Here is a 20371-nt window from a genome sequence, read left to right as displayed (position 1 = left end):
TGAGACCTATATGGCAGGGACATACTGCTGTCCAGGCTCACTCATGTCTGAGTCACACTGAATTACTTAGAGGTATGGTGGGTAACAGTTTGGGACAGAGCCAGGAGCAAAGCAAAGCCCAGCAGGAAAATGGGGTGTGTGGCATTTAACTTTGGTTTTCCATGGGCCTTGCAGAAGGGGAAGGGAATGGATTGCTGGGCTCCATGGTTTGGTGGAGTCTGGGTCTCCTTGTTCCAAAGGCCCTAACTGTGGCAGTCTGGGCTGTGTTATTCTCAAAGGTTCTGCAAAATGCCCAAGTTCATTGGTAGATAAATAATCATTAATAAGGAACTGTGGCCTGGCCTGTGTAGGCATGCCCAGGTAAACCATCCCCTCTCTGTTTTACCCTCTAGAGATCTTTCATCTAGCCTTCTACTAGTGTGCAGACTGGTGTTGGGGTGGTGTACTTGGGGTTCTAACTGCTTATTAAACAGACTTCCACCTGATCCTATCTTTAAGTCTCACCTTCAACCTCCCACCACTCCTAGAGGGAACCCATGCCTCCCATTCTTTATTATGAGGGGCTGACAAACCTCTATCCCATCAACAAATCTCCTTTGTTCCTCTCAATGCCTCTTTCACCCAGACATCATCATCTTTCTTTCCTTTACCTTCCTCACTCCATTCCCTCTAGTCTTCCAGGCCATATCGATTGAGATGGATCTTATCCAAGCATGTATTGAACACATGCAGGCTGAAAGGCTTGCACCACTGTGTGATGTCAAATACTACCTGTATAAACAGCTGCAAACAACAGGCTGTTGACATGAGGTATCTTCCTTTGACCAGGGAATTCAGGGAAGGAGGAGTGGGTGGTGTCACAGATGGAGAGAGGAAAAAGAGCACTCAATAACTGAGCATCGAGAATAGTATCTTTCTTTGCATTTTTCCTTTCTAAAATTTTCTTATTCTTTTTACCTGGGCTGCTAGGAAGCTAAGCAGCATTAACGAAGGATTAACCAACTTCTGAGAAGCATTTATTGTGCGCCAACACTCTACCAGATGCTTTTGACCTGAGTTACTTCAAATGTGTCTCCTGACAACATCAGGAAGCATAGATTCAACCCCCTGCTCCTACTCTGGTCACCCCACCCCTGCCTAGATCCCAAACATCAGCACCTCTAATACCAGCCACTGCCTGTGCCTATGACCATTTTATGATGAAAAAGAAGGAAATCCTCATTCTTTTCTGATGCATCATAATAATAAGATAGTAACTTGGATAAAAATATTAGTTATATGTGATAATTATTCCCATGAATATCCAAGCAGTGGTTAAGAGAATGGAACCTGGTATCAACTGGCTGTGGAACATCAGGCAAGACATTTAACCTCTCTGAATCTCAGTATGCTCAAATGTAAACTGGGGATATCTTTAATACCTATCCTGCTCATATGGTTGTGGAGATTGAGTCAATGCATGTAAAACATTTAAGCAGCACCTGATACACAGTAAGGAGTTAAGAAACTCTCCTGTTATTGGGGCGCCTGGGTGGCTCAGTTGGTTAAGCGACTGCCTTCGGCTCAGGTCATGATCCTGGAGTCCCGGGATCGAGTCCCACATCGGGCTCCCTGCTCGTCAGGGAGTCTGCTTCTCCCTCTGACCCTCCTCCCTCTCATGCTCTCTGTCTCTCATTCTCTCTCTCTCAAATAAATAAATAAAATCTTAAAAAAAAAAAAAAAAAAAAGAAACTCTCCTGTTATTAATATTATCATCATTACTACTGTGTGCCAAGTTTTAACTCATTTAAATCTGATAAAAAAACCTCGTGAGGTGTGAATTTCTCCCTAGTTTACAAGAAACCGTCATTCCTAATAGCATTAATTGCAACTACAGTACTAACATAAACGCAAATAACAATATCAGTGATGACTCATAATTATGTCCATTTTACAGATGCATGCCAAGATTCTCAGGAGTGGTAATAATTAGATTATAATATCAATGTAAGGTAAATTATCAATATTCCAAAATCATCTCCATTTCAGAGGCGGCATCAGATAACATCATTATTCTTATATTAATATCCATTATTAGGGTAGATGCTAAAATAATATTAATAATAATAATGATAATAACAACAACACCATAAATCATGTGTTATCATTATGCCATTTCCAAGAGGGGAGAATTACCACACCAGCCATTACCAGGAATGGTAGTTCCTGTAGTTTTTTTTAAAAAAATCATAATAATATAATTAACGGCATTAATGCTTTACCTTAGTTATCCTGATTCTGATGAGATGAAAAGGTTAACATCAGGGTTTCTTAGCAGTATAGAATTAATTTAGCATTAATTATTTTTATTAGTAAATTATTAAACTGTGTTATACTTCCTAGAACATTTGTAATAAATAATACAATTATGGTATACATACTAGTTAATACAATTGTGGTATTCATTATAATAATGATTAATGACATAATAACTTAATTATGACCTTATTATAATGATACTATTGAAATAATTAAATAATATAATTAATAATAATGTAAGCACAAATAATAATGGATGCACAGTAATTATCCTCACTGAACAAAAGGTAAAGCATAACACAAGTCTTCCTGGAGGTGCTTCCTGGGTAACTAATATTATAACATTATAATATTAATTTAACTACAGACAATATTATTATGGATATGCTATGATTATGCGCCTTTTACCACGGGGAAAGTCAATACCCAGGCACAGTGACATATAATTAGTTCTTTAACGTTAACCTAACTGCACATAGTAACATTACGGAATGTCCTATAACCATACCCACTTCCGAGAGGGGAGAAGGCGAGGCCAGCATCCGGGGTAGTGAAACTATGACTATGGCGCTAACACTACACAGATGCAGACTGTACCCAGGAAGTGCTCGGAGCCGGGCCATTTCCCTGGCGGGGAGAACTGGGAACAGCTCCGCAGTGGATGGCGCCCCCTTGAGCAACGTCTTGGGCTCCTCTGTGCTACAGGTACTTAAGCTGCGCAGCATCCCCCGCGCCCTCCCCTGCCGCCCCCCCCCCCCCCCTCCCCTACACGCCCCCCCCCCCCCCGCCCCGGCCCCAACCCAGGCACTGGCTTCCGGCCCGGGCCGCGGCCCCTGAGCCTACTGCACTCCTCTGCACGCTCTCCCCAGAACACGCTACCTTCTAGCGGTCGCTGAGGAGAGGGGCTCCACTGCGCCTGTGTTGTGGACATTTCCTCCTCGAGGCCGCGTGTGAGCCGACCCACACTCCCGGTGCCCCATGGCTGCCGTCGCCCCCAGTCCAGGAGAAGAGGAGCCGGGATGGGGAGGGACCGGGCGGAGCTGCCGCTTGGGGCAGCGGAGGGGAGAAACTGCTTCCCCTTCCTTTATCGCCCTTCCTCGACACCGATCTGGATGAGGCTGGCGTTCACGGTGCGGACCATGTACACGTTGCGAGTGGATGGGGATCAGATGCGCTTGGGGTATGGGGTAAGGAAGGGAAGTGTTCAGGGTCTGGGAGATGCTTCTGGAGACGATGTGAATGGGCGGAGGTTATCAAGCCACCCATCCCTTTGTCGGTCCAGTCCTGGAACCAGTAATTGCCCCCACCCCCAACTTATTTGAACCGGTACGCGAAGGATGTTGGCAGCCAGTGAGCTAAGTGGATATCTGAGGGAACAGTGTACTAGGCATAGGGCACGGCCATTGCAAAGGCCTGGAAGCTAGAAGAAGCTCTGCTGGTTTTATGAATTATCAGAAGGGCCCTAGCAGAGACCAATTTGTGTTGACAAATAATAAAAATATTTACCAACTAACACGGAAGTCTCAACTCTATTTAGCTCTACTCTTCCTTTTTAGGATAGTTAACAGCTTTATCTGATAAATGTTTATTTAAATGTGTGATATTTTATATAAGACATAATTAAGATGAATCATTCAGTTTTCAATATTTAACCTTTTTGGTTTATAAAAACAGCAATTTCATATGATTCAAACAATTATCGTCAACTTATAAATACATTTAGTTATAACTATTTTATTCTATAAATTACATTATGATTACATAAATATAAGGTAAATATGTTATATAAATATATGTAAATTTATAAACTACAAGTATTATATGCAGTCTGTATATATATAATTTATAAAATATAAATATATGCAATCTTTAATAATATTGTAACAGTTTTTATAATATAGCATGCACCTATATATGTATGCACATATTACTCTATCATATGTAATTAATATAAAAACATGTATCATGTTAAAATATTTCATAATGGCCCTTCACTGTCCTGAAATGAAATTTATAGGTAATATGACTTACCTCTGCCCCAAATTTGAAAAATAAAACAACTTAATGACCTAACTTTAATATAAAGATGATATAAAAGATATAATAATGTGCATTGTCATATGTAAACACTTGGGAAGTACGTTAGAAGAATTAATAAACTAGATATATAGTTAATAGGAATAGTGGCAGTAGTCAAAGTGGTTATAGAAAATACTTGCTGAGTATTATCTGTGTGCCAGGCACTGTTCTAAGCACTTGAACTGCACTGAAGTATTTAATCCTTACAGCCCCCTGACAGAGCCAGCAGAGGGTTTCCATTATTTAGTTAGCTCAGCATGAGGAGGGGTTTATGGTAGCCCAATGATGTGCTAAGCTTGCAAATGGAGAAGGAAATAAGTTATCTAAAGAAGATGAGTAAGCCCTAATGGGCACTTACTTTGGAGCCTGTGTATCCTAGTTGACACAGAATTTGATTTGCAATAGGGGCAGCCAAGTGTAGAATTGAAGATGTGGGCCCTGCTTGTAACTTTTAGAACCTCGCTGTTTGATGAGCAGCAGTTGTGTCTCTGCCATGAATCAGAGCTCTCCCCATAACAGAGCAGAACTTCGACAGTATCAGAGGTCTCATCGTGAAATCTGTGTGGCAGCACATGGCATGGAAACAACTAACTTTGGGCAGAAAATGCCTGTAGACTCTGCAGTTTGCCTGTGCTACTGTTCCGTGTGGGAGAGGGGGAGTGTGTGCTTCTATGGGGTATGTGCACACCTCTACGCACACTCTAGCAGACCTCAGTTGACTGCAACCCAACAAGAGCCCTCAGGTCACTGGCTTTTCTTCCCACCCGTACTCCTCATTGTAAGACAAACTTTTAGTCACCACAGTAACTTTTCTTCAGGGTACCTATTTATGTGTGCAAGAATCTAAAAGTTGGAAGGAATAGTGGTTCTATCCAGACAGGGGTTTGAGGTAAGGATGGGACTGGGTATGGTGGTTAAAGGGGACATTAGCTATATCTGCAATGCTTTATTTCTTTAATAAAACAAAGCTACTAAAAGCAAATCGGAAAAAAAGTTAACATTATTAAATTTGGATGGTAAAATCATGGGAATTTGTAATATTATTCTTTTTAGTTCTCTGTAATTTTGAAATTAAGAAAAAAAAAATCAAAAAGAAGATTGCCAGGGGGAGATTTTCCAATTTAGCACATATGCTGATTGTCTTCTTGACCAAAGACTTCACCAACCATCAGATAATCTGTTTTATTGGTGCTGGGTTAGAGCTTGTCTAGTGTAATGCCTCCCTTTCTTCTCAGAGTAGAAACTGACTTTCTCAGACGTCATGTATCTTTTTAAAGAGACAGAGGTGGAATGAGAACCCAGGGTTTCTGATCTCTAGCTAGCTCTATGCTCTTTTCACGCTGTTATACCCTTTTCTTATACTGCCTTGGCATTGGGGTCTAGGGTGATAACCCTGAGGGCCTGACAAATCCTCAGTCAATCCAGAAAGATTTCAGTCTCATCATGATTCTTTACTTACTAAAATAGAAAAGTGGGTTTGGATGTTTTAGAAAAGATTTTCAACAATCCAGCTAATGTGAAAATTAATTAACCAAAGCAGCTCACCCCATTCACACTTAATTGTGTGAGGTCTCATGGAATGAGAATATATAAAACTACATTCAGTAAGACCTACTAAGTGTCTGGTCCAGGAGGTGCTTGAGGAGTGATGAAATGAAAAAGGAAAAAAAAAAAAAAACATGAGGACTCTCTGACCTTGACTAATGTGCCAGTCAATATGGCAGGAAAACTAGGATGCCACTCCCACCTTGATGCCTAGGTAAGCTAAGCTCAGGGCATGACTAAAATTTGGTTGGGGAGGTGTGGAAGGTGGGAGAAATGGTATGAGCGTGCAGACAGAAAAGAGCTGAGTGAGGGCTCACAGCATAACTGTTCCCTGACAAGGAGGGCTAGGTAGGACTGGGAGGGAGGAGGTCAGCCTGTCAAGAGCAAGGCATTTTGATAGGGTAGGGCCTAATTTGGAAGAGCTTGGGTGGTAGAGTTGGTGATTTTAGCTGACTTACCAGGGGATTATGAGCTCTGGAGCAGGGTTGTGGCATAGAGTTTATTTTGTTATTCCTGTTTCTAGTGATGCTGGCTAATGGAAAGGTAGCAGTCATTTATTCTTGTGAACACATTTTGTACTTTGGGGTCTATCTCCTGATATTCCTATCAGAGTTTGGGTACATCACTGCTTTCTGTGGTGGGTAGCAGCAGGAGGAATTTTTTTTTTTTAAAGATTTTATTTATTTGAGAGAGAGACAGAGAGGAGAGAAGAGAGAGAGAGAGAGCGTGTGCACAAGCTGGGGGGAGGGGCAGAGGGCGAGGGAGAAGCAGACTCTTCACTGAGCAGGAAGCCTGGTGCAGGGCTCGATAGCAGGACCCTGGGATCATGACCTGAGCTGAAGGCAGGTGCTTAACCAACCGAGCCACCCAGGGGCCCTCAGCAGGAGGAATCTTAAGGTCTTTGATAAATTCAAACAACTTTTGATTATTAGTAAATTTTGGGGAAAAAAACCCACATGATTTCATCCCACAAAGATTTAATGAATACTTACTATGTACAATGCATCGGACCTTGTCCTAGGAATACAAAGTAAATGAGACGCCCATCTAACTGGGGAGTTGTGTAGACAAACGTGATGAGAGCACCACAGGGGAAAGAATTCACATGGGGCAATGAAGTACAGTTTCATAGAAGTGGCGTTTGAAGCTGGATCTTGGAGGATTAGTAGGCTCTCAATAGATAGGCACAGAAGCAAAGGGTATTCTAGAGGAAGAAATCTGAAGAGCAAAGGCAGAGAAAAGTGAGTGGCATGTTCAGGGAAGGTGAGTGTCAACTGAAGTGTAGGATGTGTGCAGAACTGTGGGGAGGGGCAGAAATGACAGGCAGTCTAGGGTGAGCCAACGGAGCTAGGCTTAGGATGGATGTGCATCCCGTGAGCCACTGCAGGTTTTGAGCAGTGGAAGGACATGGTCGTATACTTCAGAAAGATCACTTAGTAGCATTCTAAAGAACAGATTGGAATGGGAAAGTTGGAAAATCATTTAGAAGGGAATTGCAATAGTCCAAACAAGATACGAGAAGGATCTGGACTTTCACATCTGTGAGGATGGAGAGGAGGGGAAGAATTTAAGTCACTTTTCAGAAATGACAAGCTTTAATGTCTTTTTGGGAGGAGCAGAGGGAGGTCAGTGGGAAGGGAAAGGCAAGATTCAGGGATGATTTCCAAAGATTTTGATTTGGATGACTGCAGACATGGGAGGTGGAGCAGATGTAGCATGGAAGATAAATTCACTGCCAAGCATCCTGGATTTGAGGGGGCAGAAGAGAGCCTTCTCCCAGGGTTGGCGGGCAGTGCTGATATCCTGTCTCCCAGAGGCTCATTTGCTGCTGCAGCCTTCAAATTAACATCAGTGCATCTGAGAAGGGCTCCTGGCTAGTGACTAATTCCCAAGGAAGCTCTCATCAGGCCTCAGGTAATCAGGAGTTGAGGAGTTGGTTGTAATGTTTCACGTGGCTTCACCTCCAGAACGTAATTGAGGCTCATTTCTCGGGTAAAGATCTAAGGAATGATCTTGACAAAGCGTAGCACAGATCCTGTAATGAAAGGGAAATGAAGATGGTTGCCAGCCCATTATTAAGCATAATAAGTAGGTTGAAATGAGATGAAAGACTTCATTTAGGCAGAACTTTCCCATTGACGAATGGTAGGGGGTAAAAGTGTGAAAAGAAAGCGTATAATCCAATTCATAAAAAGCATTGAAATGCTTTTTAAAACCTGGAGCGATAATCACTCATTGTATTTATAGAGCTGGGATGGGGGATATTTTCTCTATTGATGGATACTGATGCTCAGATGAAATTTTTAAAATAAAATTTTTTTCTACTGACAGGACTTTATCTAAAAAATAATGAAACAGCTCTGTCCATATTTCTAGGCTGGGAGCAAGGAGGCATGGGTCCAGCAGTAAGGGCACAGGCCATTTACTTCTTGGAGGGTTTGACTTCTTGTGCCTGGGGCTGCCCACTTGAGGCAGATAGTGTTCACCATGATGGGTATAAATGCAAACAAACTTGTCCTTAGGTATGTGTTTGGGGGAGAGCTAAGAAAGAAATAGAAAGCATTTAACTCCCACATTAAAATATTAAGAACAAGGAGAATAACATTGTGTTCAATAATTATAATACATAAATACAAAAGATAAACACACAACTCCATTCCTAGATTATGATTTTAGGAATTGGGTGATCATCCCTAGATATTTAATTTTAAATCAATATGAGTCAGATAAAATTGATCCAAGTTTTAGATCTGATCTTCAGAGGTTAAATAAGTACACAGATTATTAAGAATTCATTACTCTGTAAATACTGTGTGTAATTCATAGATAAACAATTGGCAAACATTATTTGATGGCTATTATTCCCACAATGGTTATTATTTGGAGATAGGTTATCATTCAGCTGGAAAGGTCTAGTCTACTGGACAGACCTGTGCTCTTTGGAATACATATGACAATTTGGATAGCATCAAGCAAACCTTAATATTTTAATGGCTCATGAGCTGGGATGAGGAGTATAGGAGGCAATATATAGAACACACAGTGATTAAGAACATAAGTTCTGGAGTCCAACTCACCTGTGTTGGGATCCACACTCTACCACCACAACTTGTGTGACCTTGAGCAAGTCATTTAACTCTGAGGTTTGTTTTTTTTTTTTCTTCTTCTCAGTAAAAGGGGAATGATAAGAGTCCCTACCTCCCAGAGTTAACAGGTAATGAAATGAGAAAAAATACATGCAAAGCACCTATCACAGCACCCAGCTATTCTGTACCAAGGGCTCAATGAACGCCAGTAGCTGCTGTTGCACCTTTCTGTGCTGGGTCATCCACCTGCTGTGTGTGTAACCTGATTACCCAGTTTGAGCAAGAACTCAGCTGCATGCTCAACTTTTGGCTCCCTCTGTCACCCACAGTGGTGCATCCCCAGTTGTGCTGTGATCCCTCCCCAGCAACCAGTGGTTGGCAGATTGCAATTTTTTGGTTTAGAGGTTAGGTGGGGAAAGGTGAGTGCTACACAAAAAACTTGGACAGCTCCCCCTCTAGTGGTGATTTGATGAATTGCCCCCAACAATTGCCCTGTTGATCACAAATAGGAGAGCTGGCTGTAAATATAGTTAAAACAGATGGTTTAACAAATGAATTTATGAATCACAAACACATAATAAACTAGTACCAGATGTACATCTGAGGCAGAGGACTTAAGTTGTAATGAATATCATCAAGATATCTGGAGCTTGCATATTTTCTGCTGTGCTAATTAGCCATTTTACCTAAACAGATTTCTAATTTGGGATAAAAATCCAGAATTGGCAATTCTAAACATAGCTATATATCCTACCCCCCAATAAAAAATTGTAATGTATATAGCCACTAGAGTCTGTAATTTTACTGTACACAATATTTTTTTCTAAAGTAATATAATTATTGTTGATAACAACATCTTATCCTCTTTTAGGGATTTATAAACTTATCTCAGAGCTTTGTTTTCACAGCAGGTAGGTGTAGCAGGTTTTCCTCTCCTGGTTGAGGAGAAAGCCAAGGCTTATCTATAGAGAGGCTAAATAGGTTTTCTTTTGTCACCCAGGGAACTTCCCATATGATTGTATTAGAGTTTAGTCCTATGAGTCTCCTCTTGGCAAAATAAATTGCATGGATACTGGTATGTCCCTTTACGTGCTCATACACTTTTTTTTTCCTGTTTGAATCTTCATATCAGACTCCCTAAGAACACACTTGTTTGGCAGATCAGAATGAAAATGATTAAAATAGAGACCTGGGTTTTTTTTTTAAAAATGTTTTTAAAGTTTTATTTTTATTTTTATTTTAGAGAAAGAGAGAGCATGCGCTTGGGGGAGGGACAGAGAGAGGTAGAGAAGCAGACTCCCCGCTGAGCTGGGAGGCAGACATGGGGCTCTATCCCAGGATCCTGAGATCATGACCTGAGCAGAAACCAAGAGTCAGAGGCTTAACCCACTGAACAACCCAGGTGCCCAGAGACCTGGGTTTTAAAGAAGTGACTTTTTTTGCTCCATTATAATTGCTTTGGATAGTTCAGATATTAAAGCATTTCTGCCAAGAAGACTAAACCTAGAGTAATAACTTTGTGAGCGTTACAGAAATGTAAATCCAGAGAGTAGAGATGAAAATCTAAAGAAATACAGTTGTTGTTTTTTTTTTAATACTTGAATTGCTATTCATAAGACTTAGGAGTGAACAGAGAATGGATAATTTAGAAATAGGAGGTATTTTCTGATGGAATGACAAGAATATTTATAACCATATTGAGTTATTGTGAAGCAGAGAACAGGCAGCATTCACTTACACTTTTAATGAGCTTGTGCTATAGCAAGCTTCACTTCAACTGTAGAATTTCACTGTTTTGGGGTGGGAAAGTGTTTTCCTTCTTGTAGTGTCTATTTACACTTGTGGCTGGTCAGTGAAACCCAGTTCTCAAATCACCTGTGGGAGAAGCTGGACTGTCCAGAAACCTCTTTTCTCAGGAGCTCTTTGGGCGCTGGAGTTGTAAACAGAATGGGGCTGGATCACTCTGGATTACAGGCCTGTGCTGATGAGATCAAGCTTGCAGGCTGGCTTCCTCTGTGGGCTACTCAATTCCACTATGTCCCCAACCTGGCTATAGTCTGCACCTTTGTCAGCTGCATTACAGATCCCTATTTGCCAAATATGTATAGTGTCAACATGTGAGGGACCCTGAAAGTGTGGCATATTATTGCCAACTCCTTCTCATGAGAGAAATGTGACTTGCACTGGTGACTTCTGGTGGCACCATCTTTAATTCCTGCAATGACCTTGGCTAATCGAATTGTATGTGACCTTTCTCCTCCTCCTGCCTTTTTGTGACCCTCTCACACCTTTCGGTGCTTCTCTCTTAACCTCACCGTTTCAGTCCCTTCCTGCTGCCTAGCCACCTGATTTTCCAGGTCTCTTACGGCAGTACATCCTTCTTAGTTGCTTCACTACTCCCAAATTTAAAAAATGAATGTACTATATCATATTCTTTTTTCTTTTATTTTTTTATTATGTTATGTTAATCACCATACATTACATCATTAGTTTTTGATGTAGTGTTCCATGATTCATTGTTTGTGCATAACACCCAGTGCTCCATGCAGAACGTGCCCTCTTTAATACCCATCACCAGGCTAACCCATCCCCCTACCCCCCTCCCCTCTAGAACCCTCAGTTTGTTTTTCAGAGTCCATAGACTCTCATGGTTCATACTATATCATATTCTATCCCCTCTTGCTCTACTACTCTTTGTTTGTTTACCTAGGAATAGAAATCCAAAAGAAACAAGTCATACCATCATGTTGGAATCTAGTAGTGGTCCAGTACTCTCTAGTTATAAGACTACAATGCCTCAACTAATGAGAATGGATTTCTACTGATGAAAGTTCGGTGTGGGAAAATATTTGGTGGCACATGGGCCTTCACGGATCTCTGGTATCATACCCTTTGTCTACTTTTGGGGAAGATTCCCTCAGGTTTCTTGAAATACCTTATATTGTAAACTTGTGAATACTAAAGGAAGAGAATAGAGGGGATAGCATTTGGAAATTGTTTTCCCCATTACTGCAGATCTGTTTTCTGCCTATTGACTACCTTATAACTAAATAATTCCTCTCTGCTAGCTAAACAAGAGAACAGAAGAAAAGGAACTATGACTCTATTAAATCAAATACATGTTGCTCAAATAGTACTTAAAAGGAAATGAATTCTCAGTATACTCTCAAGGTCTGTATGATAAAGCTAATTGTAAAGGCAATTAAATGTCTTCAGCTGCCTTTGAGCATGATCGGTGTGTCTCAGGAGCAGATATTTTGATTATCTTCGGTACCAACCATGTCCTGTCACTAATAGGCCGAACCAGCCTGTTAACATTGTAAAAGGGAGATTATACAACAGATCGTTTAAAGGAGGCAACTAAAGGGATTTAGGGAACAAATGGAAAAAACATTCCAAAAGCTTTTTTTTTTCTATTAAGTAGGTAATTATAGAGGTTGAAGTTACTTCGCTAAGCCAAATTTGTTAATTCAAAAACACTTGCTGTGCATCTTAGGGTTAGGGGAAAAAAACTGGACTATTAAAGAGTCTTTTTAAATTATCCCCAGGTTTTTGTTGTTGATGCATGGGGACAGTGTCACAGACAGTCCATAAAGAGGAATAATATAAAATTCATTTAAAGATGATAAAACAATAAATACTAAAATTAATCCAGAAATGGATTGCCATAATTTACCATGACCCAGAAGGTTTAACTAATGCAGATCTCTCCTCTCTATTATTGACAGTTATGAGAGTGACACATGAGAGGTAAACGACCGATACCAGGGAGTGAATAAAAAAGCCCCCAAGAGATAGCTAGTCATAAGTACATACTTAGTCTAATCCCATTGTAGCTTCTTGGCTTCAACAGTGCATAATGGTCATCAAAATCCGTAGTGGTGAATCCGGTGCCTTCTGAAGTTCAAATGCCCTTCACTATAAATTTAGAATGAGTTATTTATTTGATTATTAATTTATTTCCAATGAATATTTCACATACATAAGAGGATTTGAGGCAGCTTATAATAAAAGCCCATATGTAGCAGGGCAGTAAAAAATGAAGTCAGAAAGAGAGATAAGAAACCACAGAGTTCAAAAACTTTCTTGGGCTGTAGACCCCTTTGAAGATCTATTAAAGAGCTGTGGAATATCTCCTCAGAAAAGTATAACTATGCAAATAGGCACAACAACCTTGAAGTCTATCCAGGCACCTTCCCCCTGGGTGTCCTTGAATCCCAGGTCAAGAACCCTTGTATAGAGAAAGCAAAATCTTGAGGTAAGGTAGTTATTGCATTTGGGGTTGCCTGGGTGGTACAGTCAGTTAAGTGTCCCACTCTTGGTTCTGACTCAGGTCCTGATCTCAGGGTTATGAGATCAGCCTGGAGTTGCTCCACACTCAGCATGGAGTCTGTTTAAGAGTCTCTTCCTCTCTCTCTGCCTCTCCCTCCACCTGCACACTCTCTCTCTCTCTTTCTCTCTCTCTCTTTAAAATAGATAAATATTTTTTTAAAAAAAGATAGTTATTGCATTTGAGTATTGCATTTAGCCCTGAGCTTCTAGTCAACTGAGGTTAAAAGATAAACACACGGCTACAGAGTTCTCAACATCTAAAAAAGGAAGCAGATCAGTTTACAAAATTATAAGTGAAACATATAATTTTAAAATGGCCGTGTTTATACAGTTTATGAAAGGATTATTTTATAAAGGGTAATCAAGTAATATAAAGGGATGTAACACAATTTGATGAAATTCTTTTAAATTAAGTAATTGGAGGTAAAATATCTTTGCTAATTGTGTTGATTAGCATATTAAATTAGCCAGTATCTCATTTCCAACCATTCTGGAAAAGAGGGAATTTACTGCATATGTTTTTCTTTAATGGTACACTTACCCACCTAATAGTATTTGATTAAAGCTGACATTAATATAATATATTCCCATGAGCTAACACCAGCTGAACAGCAAGGGAGGCCTTAGGGTATAAAAAAAATCGAACTGTGATTAAATATCTGCTATTAATAGGTCATACCATGGAAAACTGGCATGTAGAGAATGGCAAATAATCACTTTAGGTGCCTACTGCTTCCAACTTTTCTGAAAGGCAAATAAATAACACAGTCGTTCCTGTCACAATTACAGGCAGAGGCAGTATAGGCTGGGGGTTAAGAACACAGTCTGTAGAGTCAGAGACTGGTTTTCTACCACTTACTAGCTGTGTGACCTTGGGCAAAGTCACTGAACTTCTCTGAGTCTCCGTTTTCTTGTCTGTTGAATAAGACTCATAAGTGAATCTCAGGGCTGCTCCTAGGTTGTACAAGGGTCCCCTGGAAGTATTTCCTTTGTGGGGCTCCTGTCCAAACAATTGGAGTCACCTAAAATCTACATGTCAGTGTCATCCTAGCAGTCCAATCTCACACAACCCTGTGAAGCCAATACCATATGACTGGCAGGAGTAATCCATTTGCCAGGCTACTCTGCTGGAATTGGGACCTAGTGGTGGGGCCCCAGGACAAGCTGGAGCTCCTTGGAGGATCCAGTCAACTCCACGCAGAAGGTTACTGTAGGGAACTGGAAATTCCCCTGAGGCACAGAGCTAGAATAGGGATTCTGACTGGCAGGCCCAAGGAGGATGCTGATCTATCTCAAAGGATCACTGGGAAGATTAAATGAGGTAATCTATGTAAAGCACTTGGCATGCAAATTCTGTGAAGCCTGGCTCACAGTAAGTCCTCAGTACATGTTGGCAATGATGGTTGCTCTTCATTAGTATTAGCGATGCTCACTGCATTTCATGTCCAATCTGGTTTTCTTTCAGTGGATGGCTGCATTGACTGGTCAGTGGATCTCAAGACATACATGGCTTTGGCAGGTGAACCAGTACGAGTGAAATGTGCCCTTTTCTACAGTTATATTCGCACCAACTATAGCATGGCCCAGAGCACTGGGCTCAGGCTTATGTGGTACAAAAACAAAGGTGATTTGGAAGAGCCCATCATCTTTTCAGAGGTCAGGATGAGCAAAGAAGAAGATTCAATATGGTTTCACTCAGCTGAGGCACAAGACAGTGGATTCTACACTTGTGTTTTGAGGTGAGTGCTGCATGAAAATGTTGCTCAATACCATAGCTGGTAGTCTTTTGATTGGACCTGGAGTGTATAGAGGTGTGGCTCACGTTATACAGTGGATATATTGAAAGGTTGCAGTGCATGAAGAGCTTCAGTAAATTCAATTCTGATTATTTGTTGGAACTAGACAGTAAATTCTTATCAAATATCAGAAAATGGGACTTTTTTTTTTTAAAGATTTTATTTATTTCACAGAGAGACACAGTGAGAGCAGGAACACAAGCAAGGGGAGTGGGAGAGGGAGAAGCAGACCTCCCACGGAGCAGGGAGCCCGATGCGGGGCTCGATCCCAGGACCCTGGGACCAGGACCTGAGCCGAAGGCAGACGCTTAATGACTGAGCCACCCAGGCATCCCCAGAAAATGGGACTTTCGTTTACTGTGTATGCTCATATAATTTAGAAAAGTTTATGATTCATTTCTTCCTCAACTCACCCCTACCTTAGGGTCTTATATTAACAATTGTATTTTAATAGAGCCAGTTGGCTCAATGATCTTAATATCTGACCATAAAAATGGCCTAAAGTATCATTTAGGCCAAGGTCTCTCTTTTTTTGTTGATGGAAAATAGCTTCAGATGCTACTGGGAGATCTCTTAGCAAATGAGCTACTGTTGAAAGTTTTCACATAATTTGCAATATGAGCTTGAGTCCACCGTATCTAAATATTCAACATGGAACCCTGTAAACACATGGTCATCCTGAGTTCCTAGGTCCTTTACAGGGAACATACCACAGATACAATTCATTCTTGCAAGAAGTTTACCGTGAAAAGCAATCTGTTTTATACTTTGGGATTCTACAATATGTCCTTCCTTCCCCTCTGCCCTGGTGCTAGGATCTAGGATCTAGAATCTCAGATAGAGACTGCATTAGGTATTGAAGTAGATAACTGAGATGACCTTTAAACCACTTTTCATTTCTGCCATTTTGGGAGTCTCTGATCTTGCTCACCAGGGACTTACACTCTATTATTTGATTTTAACTTCTTGGAAATGCAGACCCTTCCTATTTTTGTCTCCTGTGGACTTTGATGCCAAAGCTATGTGTCACCTCTTCAAAAGCACTTCGAAACCCCTGGTGAGGCCTCATTGTTCAAAAGGCCAGGAGAACAAGGTGGTGTATAAATAATCTTCCTGATGCTCTAGGCATCACTTTTGTACTTGTGTGTTTTGAGGGGGGAGTGTTGGGGAAGCAAGTGGTGAGTTTAGTTTCTGTTTGTGGTGGGCAAAAACTCCAGGATATTGGCAGAAATTCTCATCACATCCTTAGTGATAATCAATATTTTCACCTACTTGGGTATCTCTTGGCAAAATTGAGAAAAGGATGGTAATTCAGCTTCAGTGACTGACACTATATTCTTTAGGGTGCTGCTACTCTTTTTCTGCTTACCTCCACTCTGCCCCCCACCCTCATTAAATCCGGTAATCTAAAATAGATCCCTTTTCCTCCTTCTGATTCATTTGCTTTTTTGGTTTTTTTTTGTTTTGTTTTCATAGATTTAAAATTTTATTTGCAAAGCATCAGTTCACTATATAGATGTTCTATACTGATAATGAATTATCAATTTAATTATTGCTTATTTTCCTTGCCCTGCTTATATCCCCACACTTGCTACCCCTCTCCTCTTTTCTCTCCTCTAACCCCATTCTCCTACTCTGAGCAATGTTAATAATCTAGTGTGTATCCTTGCATACCTTCTCCCTATTCTTTGAAATATATATACATGGGGATTTTCTCCTCATTGTTTTGCAAAATAAAAGAAGAGTTACATATTTCTCTGCATTTTCTTTTCTTAGAAAAATACATAGTGGGAATCTTTCCAAGTCAACTGATAGAGAGTTCACTCATCCTTTTAAGTATATAATATTCTGTGCTGCTTAGTAGTGTATGATACCATAATTTGGTCAATTATTTTCCTATTTATTTGCATGTATTTTGTTTCCAGTTTTTTGTCCCTATAAAATGTGCTGTAATAAAAGAGCCCTCCATTTGCTTTTAAATAAACTTATAAATTTTAGAACAGTTTTAGATTTATAGAATTATTGCAAAGAGAGTACAGTAAGTTCCTGTATGCCCTATACCCATTTCCCCTTTTATCAACATCTTACATGATTATGGAACATCCGTTACAATTAATGAACCAATAGTGGTACATTATTATTAACTAAAGTCTATACTTATTCAGAGTTCCTCAGATTTTCCTTAATGTCTTTTTGCTATTCTAGGATCCCATTTGGGATAACACATTACATTTAGTTGTTAGGTCTCCTTAAGTTCCTTTTGGCTGTGGGAGTTTTTCAGACTTTCCTTATTTCTTAAGACCTTGACAGTTTGAATAGTACTGTTCAGATATTTTGTAGAATGTCCCTCAGTTGCGATTTATCTGATATTTATTTCATGGTTAGATGGGGATAATATGTTTTTTGGGGGAAGACAACAGATGTAAAATATTCTCCTTATATCATATCAAGGATACAGAGTTTCAGTATGCCTTATCACTTTTGATATTGACCTTGATCACCTGGCTTGAGGTAATATTTTTCTTTCTCAACAGTAAAGTTACTTTTTTCCCCTCTTTTTTTCGTACTCTTCTCTTTGGAAGAAACTAGTTATTCACAGCTCATATTAAGGAGTGGGGAGTTATGCCCCACCTCATCAAGGGCAGAGTAGTTACATAAAATTGCTTATAATTCTTCTGCATAGAATATGTGTCTCTTTACTCCTATTTATTTAATCAGTATGGACTCACGGATATTTATATTATACGTTAGGTAATAATCCAATGCTACTTTATTTTCTAGCTCAAATTCTTCTACCTCTGTCCATCGGGAGTTCTTTCGGTTGGCGTATCTGTTCCTTTGACATAACCTCATTGTTGTGTGTGTGTGTGTGTCTGTATGTGTGTATGTGTGTATTTTGAGCATTTCTTTATATTTCAGCACTGTAAGATACTCCAGGCTTATCTTATATATTTCCTGCCCCAGTCCTAGTCCTGCCCCAGCCATTTTTCCAAGGAGCCCTCATTCCTTTTAATGGAGAATGGCGTTAGAAACCAAGATTTCCATGCTAAGTATGCTCATTGCTACTGGGGTGTGATTGCTTCTAGGCCTTCTCAGTTGACAGCCTATTTGCTTTTATTTTTTAATTTTTAAATTTTTTTAAAGATTTTATTTATTTATTTGACAGAGAGAGACACAGTGAGAGAGGGAACACAAGCAGGGGGAGTGGGAGAGGGAGAAGCAGGCTTCCCGTGGAGCAGGGAGCCCGATGTGGAACTCGATCCCAGGACCCTGGGATCATGACCTGAGCTGAAGGCAGATGCTTAACGACTGGGCCACCCAGGTGCCCCGCCTATTTGCTTTTAAACAAAGCCTTGCAGTATTTCATGCACAAGTGGGATTTCTCAGTGCCCCTGAAATCCTTTCCTGCAGGTGGCCCTCTCTTTCAAGTACACATCAGATTAAATTTGTATCTATTGTAGATATCATCTAAGTCAGTGGTTCTTAACTCACATGTAGATCAGTAGAAGAGAAAAGGATGATATCACACTGAGCAGAGGCTTAGATTCATGTAGTAGATCTTTTATTCGTGCAGTAGATCTTAGGGAGTGACTGGGACTGATGGGGTGGGTGAAACTTGAATATCATACCTCATGTGTGCCTTGGTAAGAAAAAAAAAATTTGGGAACCACTGTTCTAAAGGAAGCAACAGTTTTTTTGTCAAATCAGAGATAGAGATAATCTCTTTCAGAATGATTCAAGTCATGTAGCTGGCATTTGGCTGTGTATATTTTTCAGATATAGTACTAGCCACTGACTCCAAATATGTGCCAAGTGAGAAATTCAGTCCATATAGGTGATTTTATGCCATTATCAAGAGAGTGACATTTATAGTGAAAAAGGCTCTGAATTTGACAATATCTGTATCCACCTAAAATCCCCAATTAGATACCGCTTTAAGGTAATTATAGATGATTTTTTTCTATGCATTATTGACCTCGTTAAAAATTAGTCTGTTAATTTCAGTGTGTTTAAAAATGCAGATATGAAATATTTAGTAATATTATTCACCCATTTGAATCATAGCAAGAGAAATTTACTGTTTGTGATCTTTCTGTAGCCAGTCACTTATTTTTATGTTTTTTCTTTGGCCAGTCTCAAGAGTGGTTAGTTGAATTTCTCAGCATGTTAGTTAAGGGTTATAGTAATAGAGAAATGATGGAGAAGTGAGTCATATTTTGAGAGGCAGTGCCAGTCCAAGAATTACTGTCTCCCTTGCTTCCCACCTGAATCTTTTCATTGGAGGCACTTAGTAGGATAAAAATGACAAGACTAATCTTATTTGACAAAATCCCACATATCACTTTGCCAACAACTTGGAACAAGGGATGATTTAAGCTGTGGATGAAGACAGATATATTTATATAATCCTGAATTTAATTCATAGGTAATGAAAAGAATGACTAAGTATTATCAAACATCTGTAGAAACCTGAGCGTTTGGGTATCACAATGGCCAAGTGAAGTGAACCAGTTAATAGCTTCAAAAACCATTATGACCATTTATCTCTCCAACAAAGTAAACAGAACAAGGAGCCCCCTTCTTAAATGGGAACATAGTCCAACTGTTTTTGGTCTTTAGTAATCATTGAAATAAATGAGGTTCTCAAAATCTGAATGTCTCATAAACTCTTTCTAAAGCATTCCTTAGTGCATTTATCCAGCCCTGAGGCATGGCACTTGCCTTGTTATTCATCACATTTTAGTGATTATTACTCCAACAAAACAACATCATCAGAAAATTTGAGGCAGTAGAGGTATTTGAAACAAGAAATGTAGCATGTTGCTAATTATTGAATCTGTACAACTAGTATGTGAGGGTTCATTATATTGCTATTTTTATTTTTGAGTATGTTTGAAATGTTACACAATGAAAAAGAAAATAAATAAATATAAGTGCACAGTAACTTTGCCTGATTTTAATGGCCCAGTTGGTTAAACATCTCATCTGCCTTGGGCTCAGGTCATGATCCCAGGGTCCTGGGATCCAGCCCCACATCAGGCTCTCTGCTCAGTGGGGAGTCTGCTTCTCCCTCTCCCTCTGTGCTCTCTCCTTCTGTGTCCTCTCTCTAGCTTTCTCTCAAATAAATAAATAAAATCTTTAAGAAAAAGAAGTCTTCTCAACTCCACTTCCCCTGCCAGCCACTGCCCATTTCTTTGCTTCCATTTGCAGCAAAACTATTTAAAAACAAAACAA

At 40.0% G+C, this 20371-nt stretch overlaps 1 protein-coding gene across 3 annotated transcripts in view; it reads left to right on the top strand.

Moving 5' to 3' along the window:
- Positions 1-20371, top strand: part of IL1RAPL2 (interleukin 1 receptor accessory protein like 2) — a 1179835-nt gene that overhangs the window by 556484 nt on the left and 602980 nt on the right. For 2 of the 3 annotated variants that reach the window (XM_032397763.1, XM_032397764.1), the window contains exon 3: positions 14806-15079. In XM_032397763.1, the coding sequence (XP_032253654.1) occupies positions 14806-15079 (274 nt within the window). Of the gene's footprint in view, positions 1-2716; positions 3004-14805; positions 15080-20371 lie in introns of those variants that run through there. The other variant, XM_032397762.1, reaches the window with a different exon arrangement.

Source organism: Phoca vitulina, unplaced genomic scaffold (genome assembly GCF_004348235.1).
Source record: "Phoca vitulina isolate PV1807 unplaced genomic scaffold, GSC_HSeal_1.0 scaffold103, whole genome shotgun sequence".
Classification (NCBI taxonomy): Eukaryota; Metazoa; Chordata; class Mammalia; order Carnivora; family Phocidae; genus Phoca; species Phoca vitulina.
The sequence above is the reverse complement of the archived record's forward strand: the minus strand, read 5'-3'. Positions and strand labels throughout refer to the sequence as shown.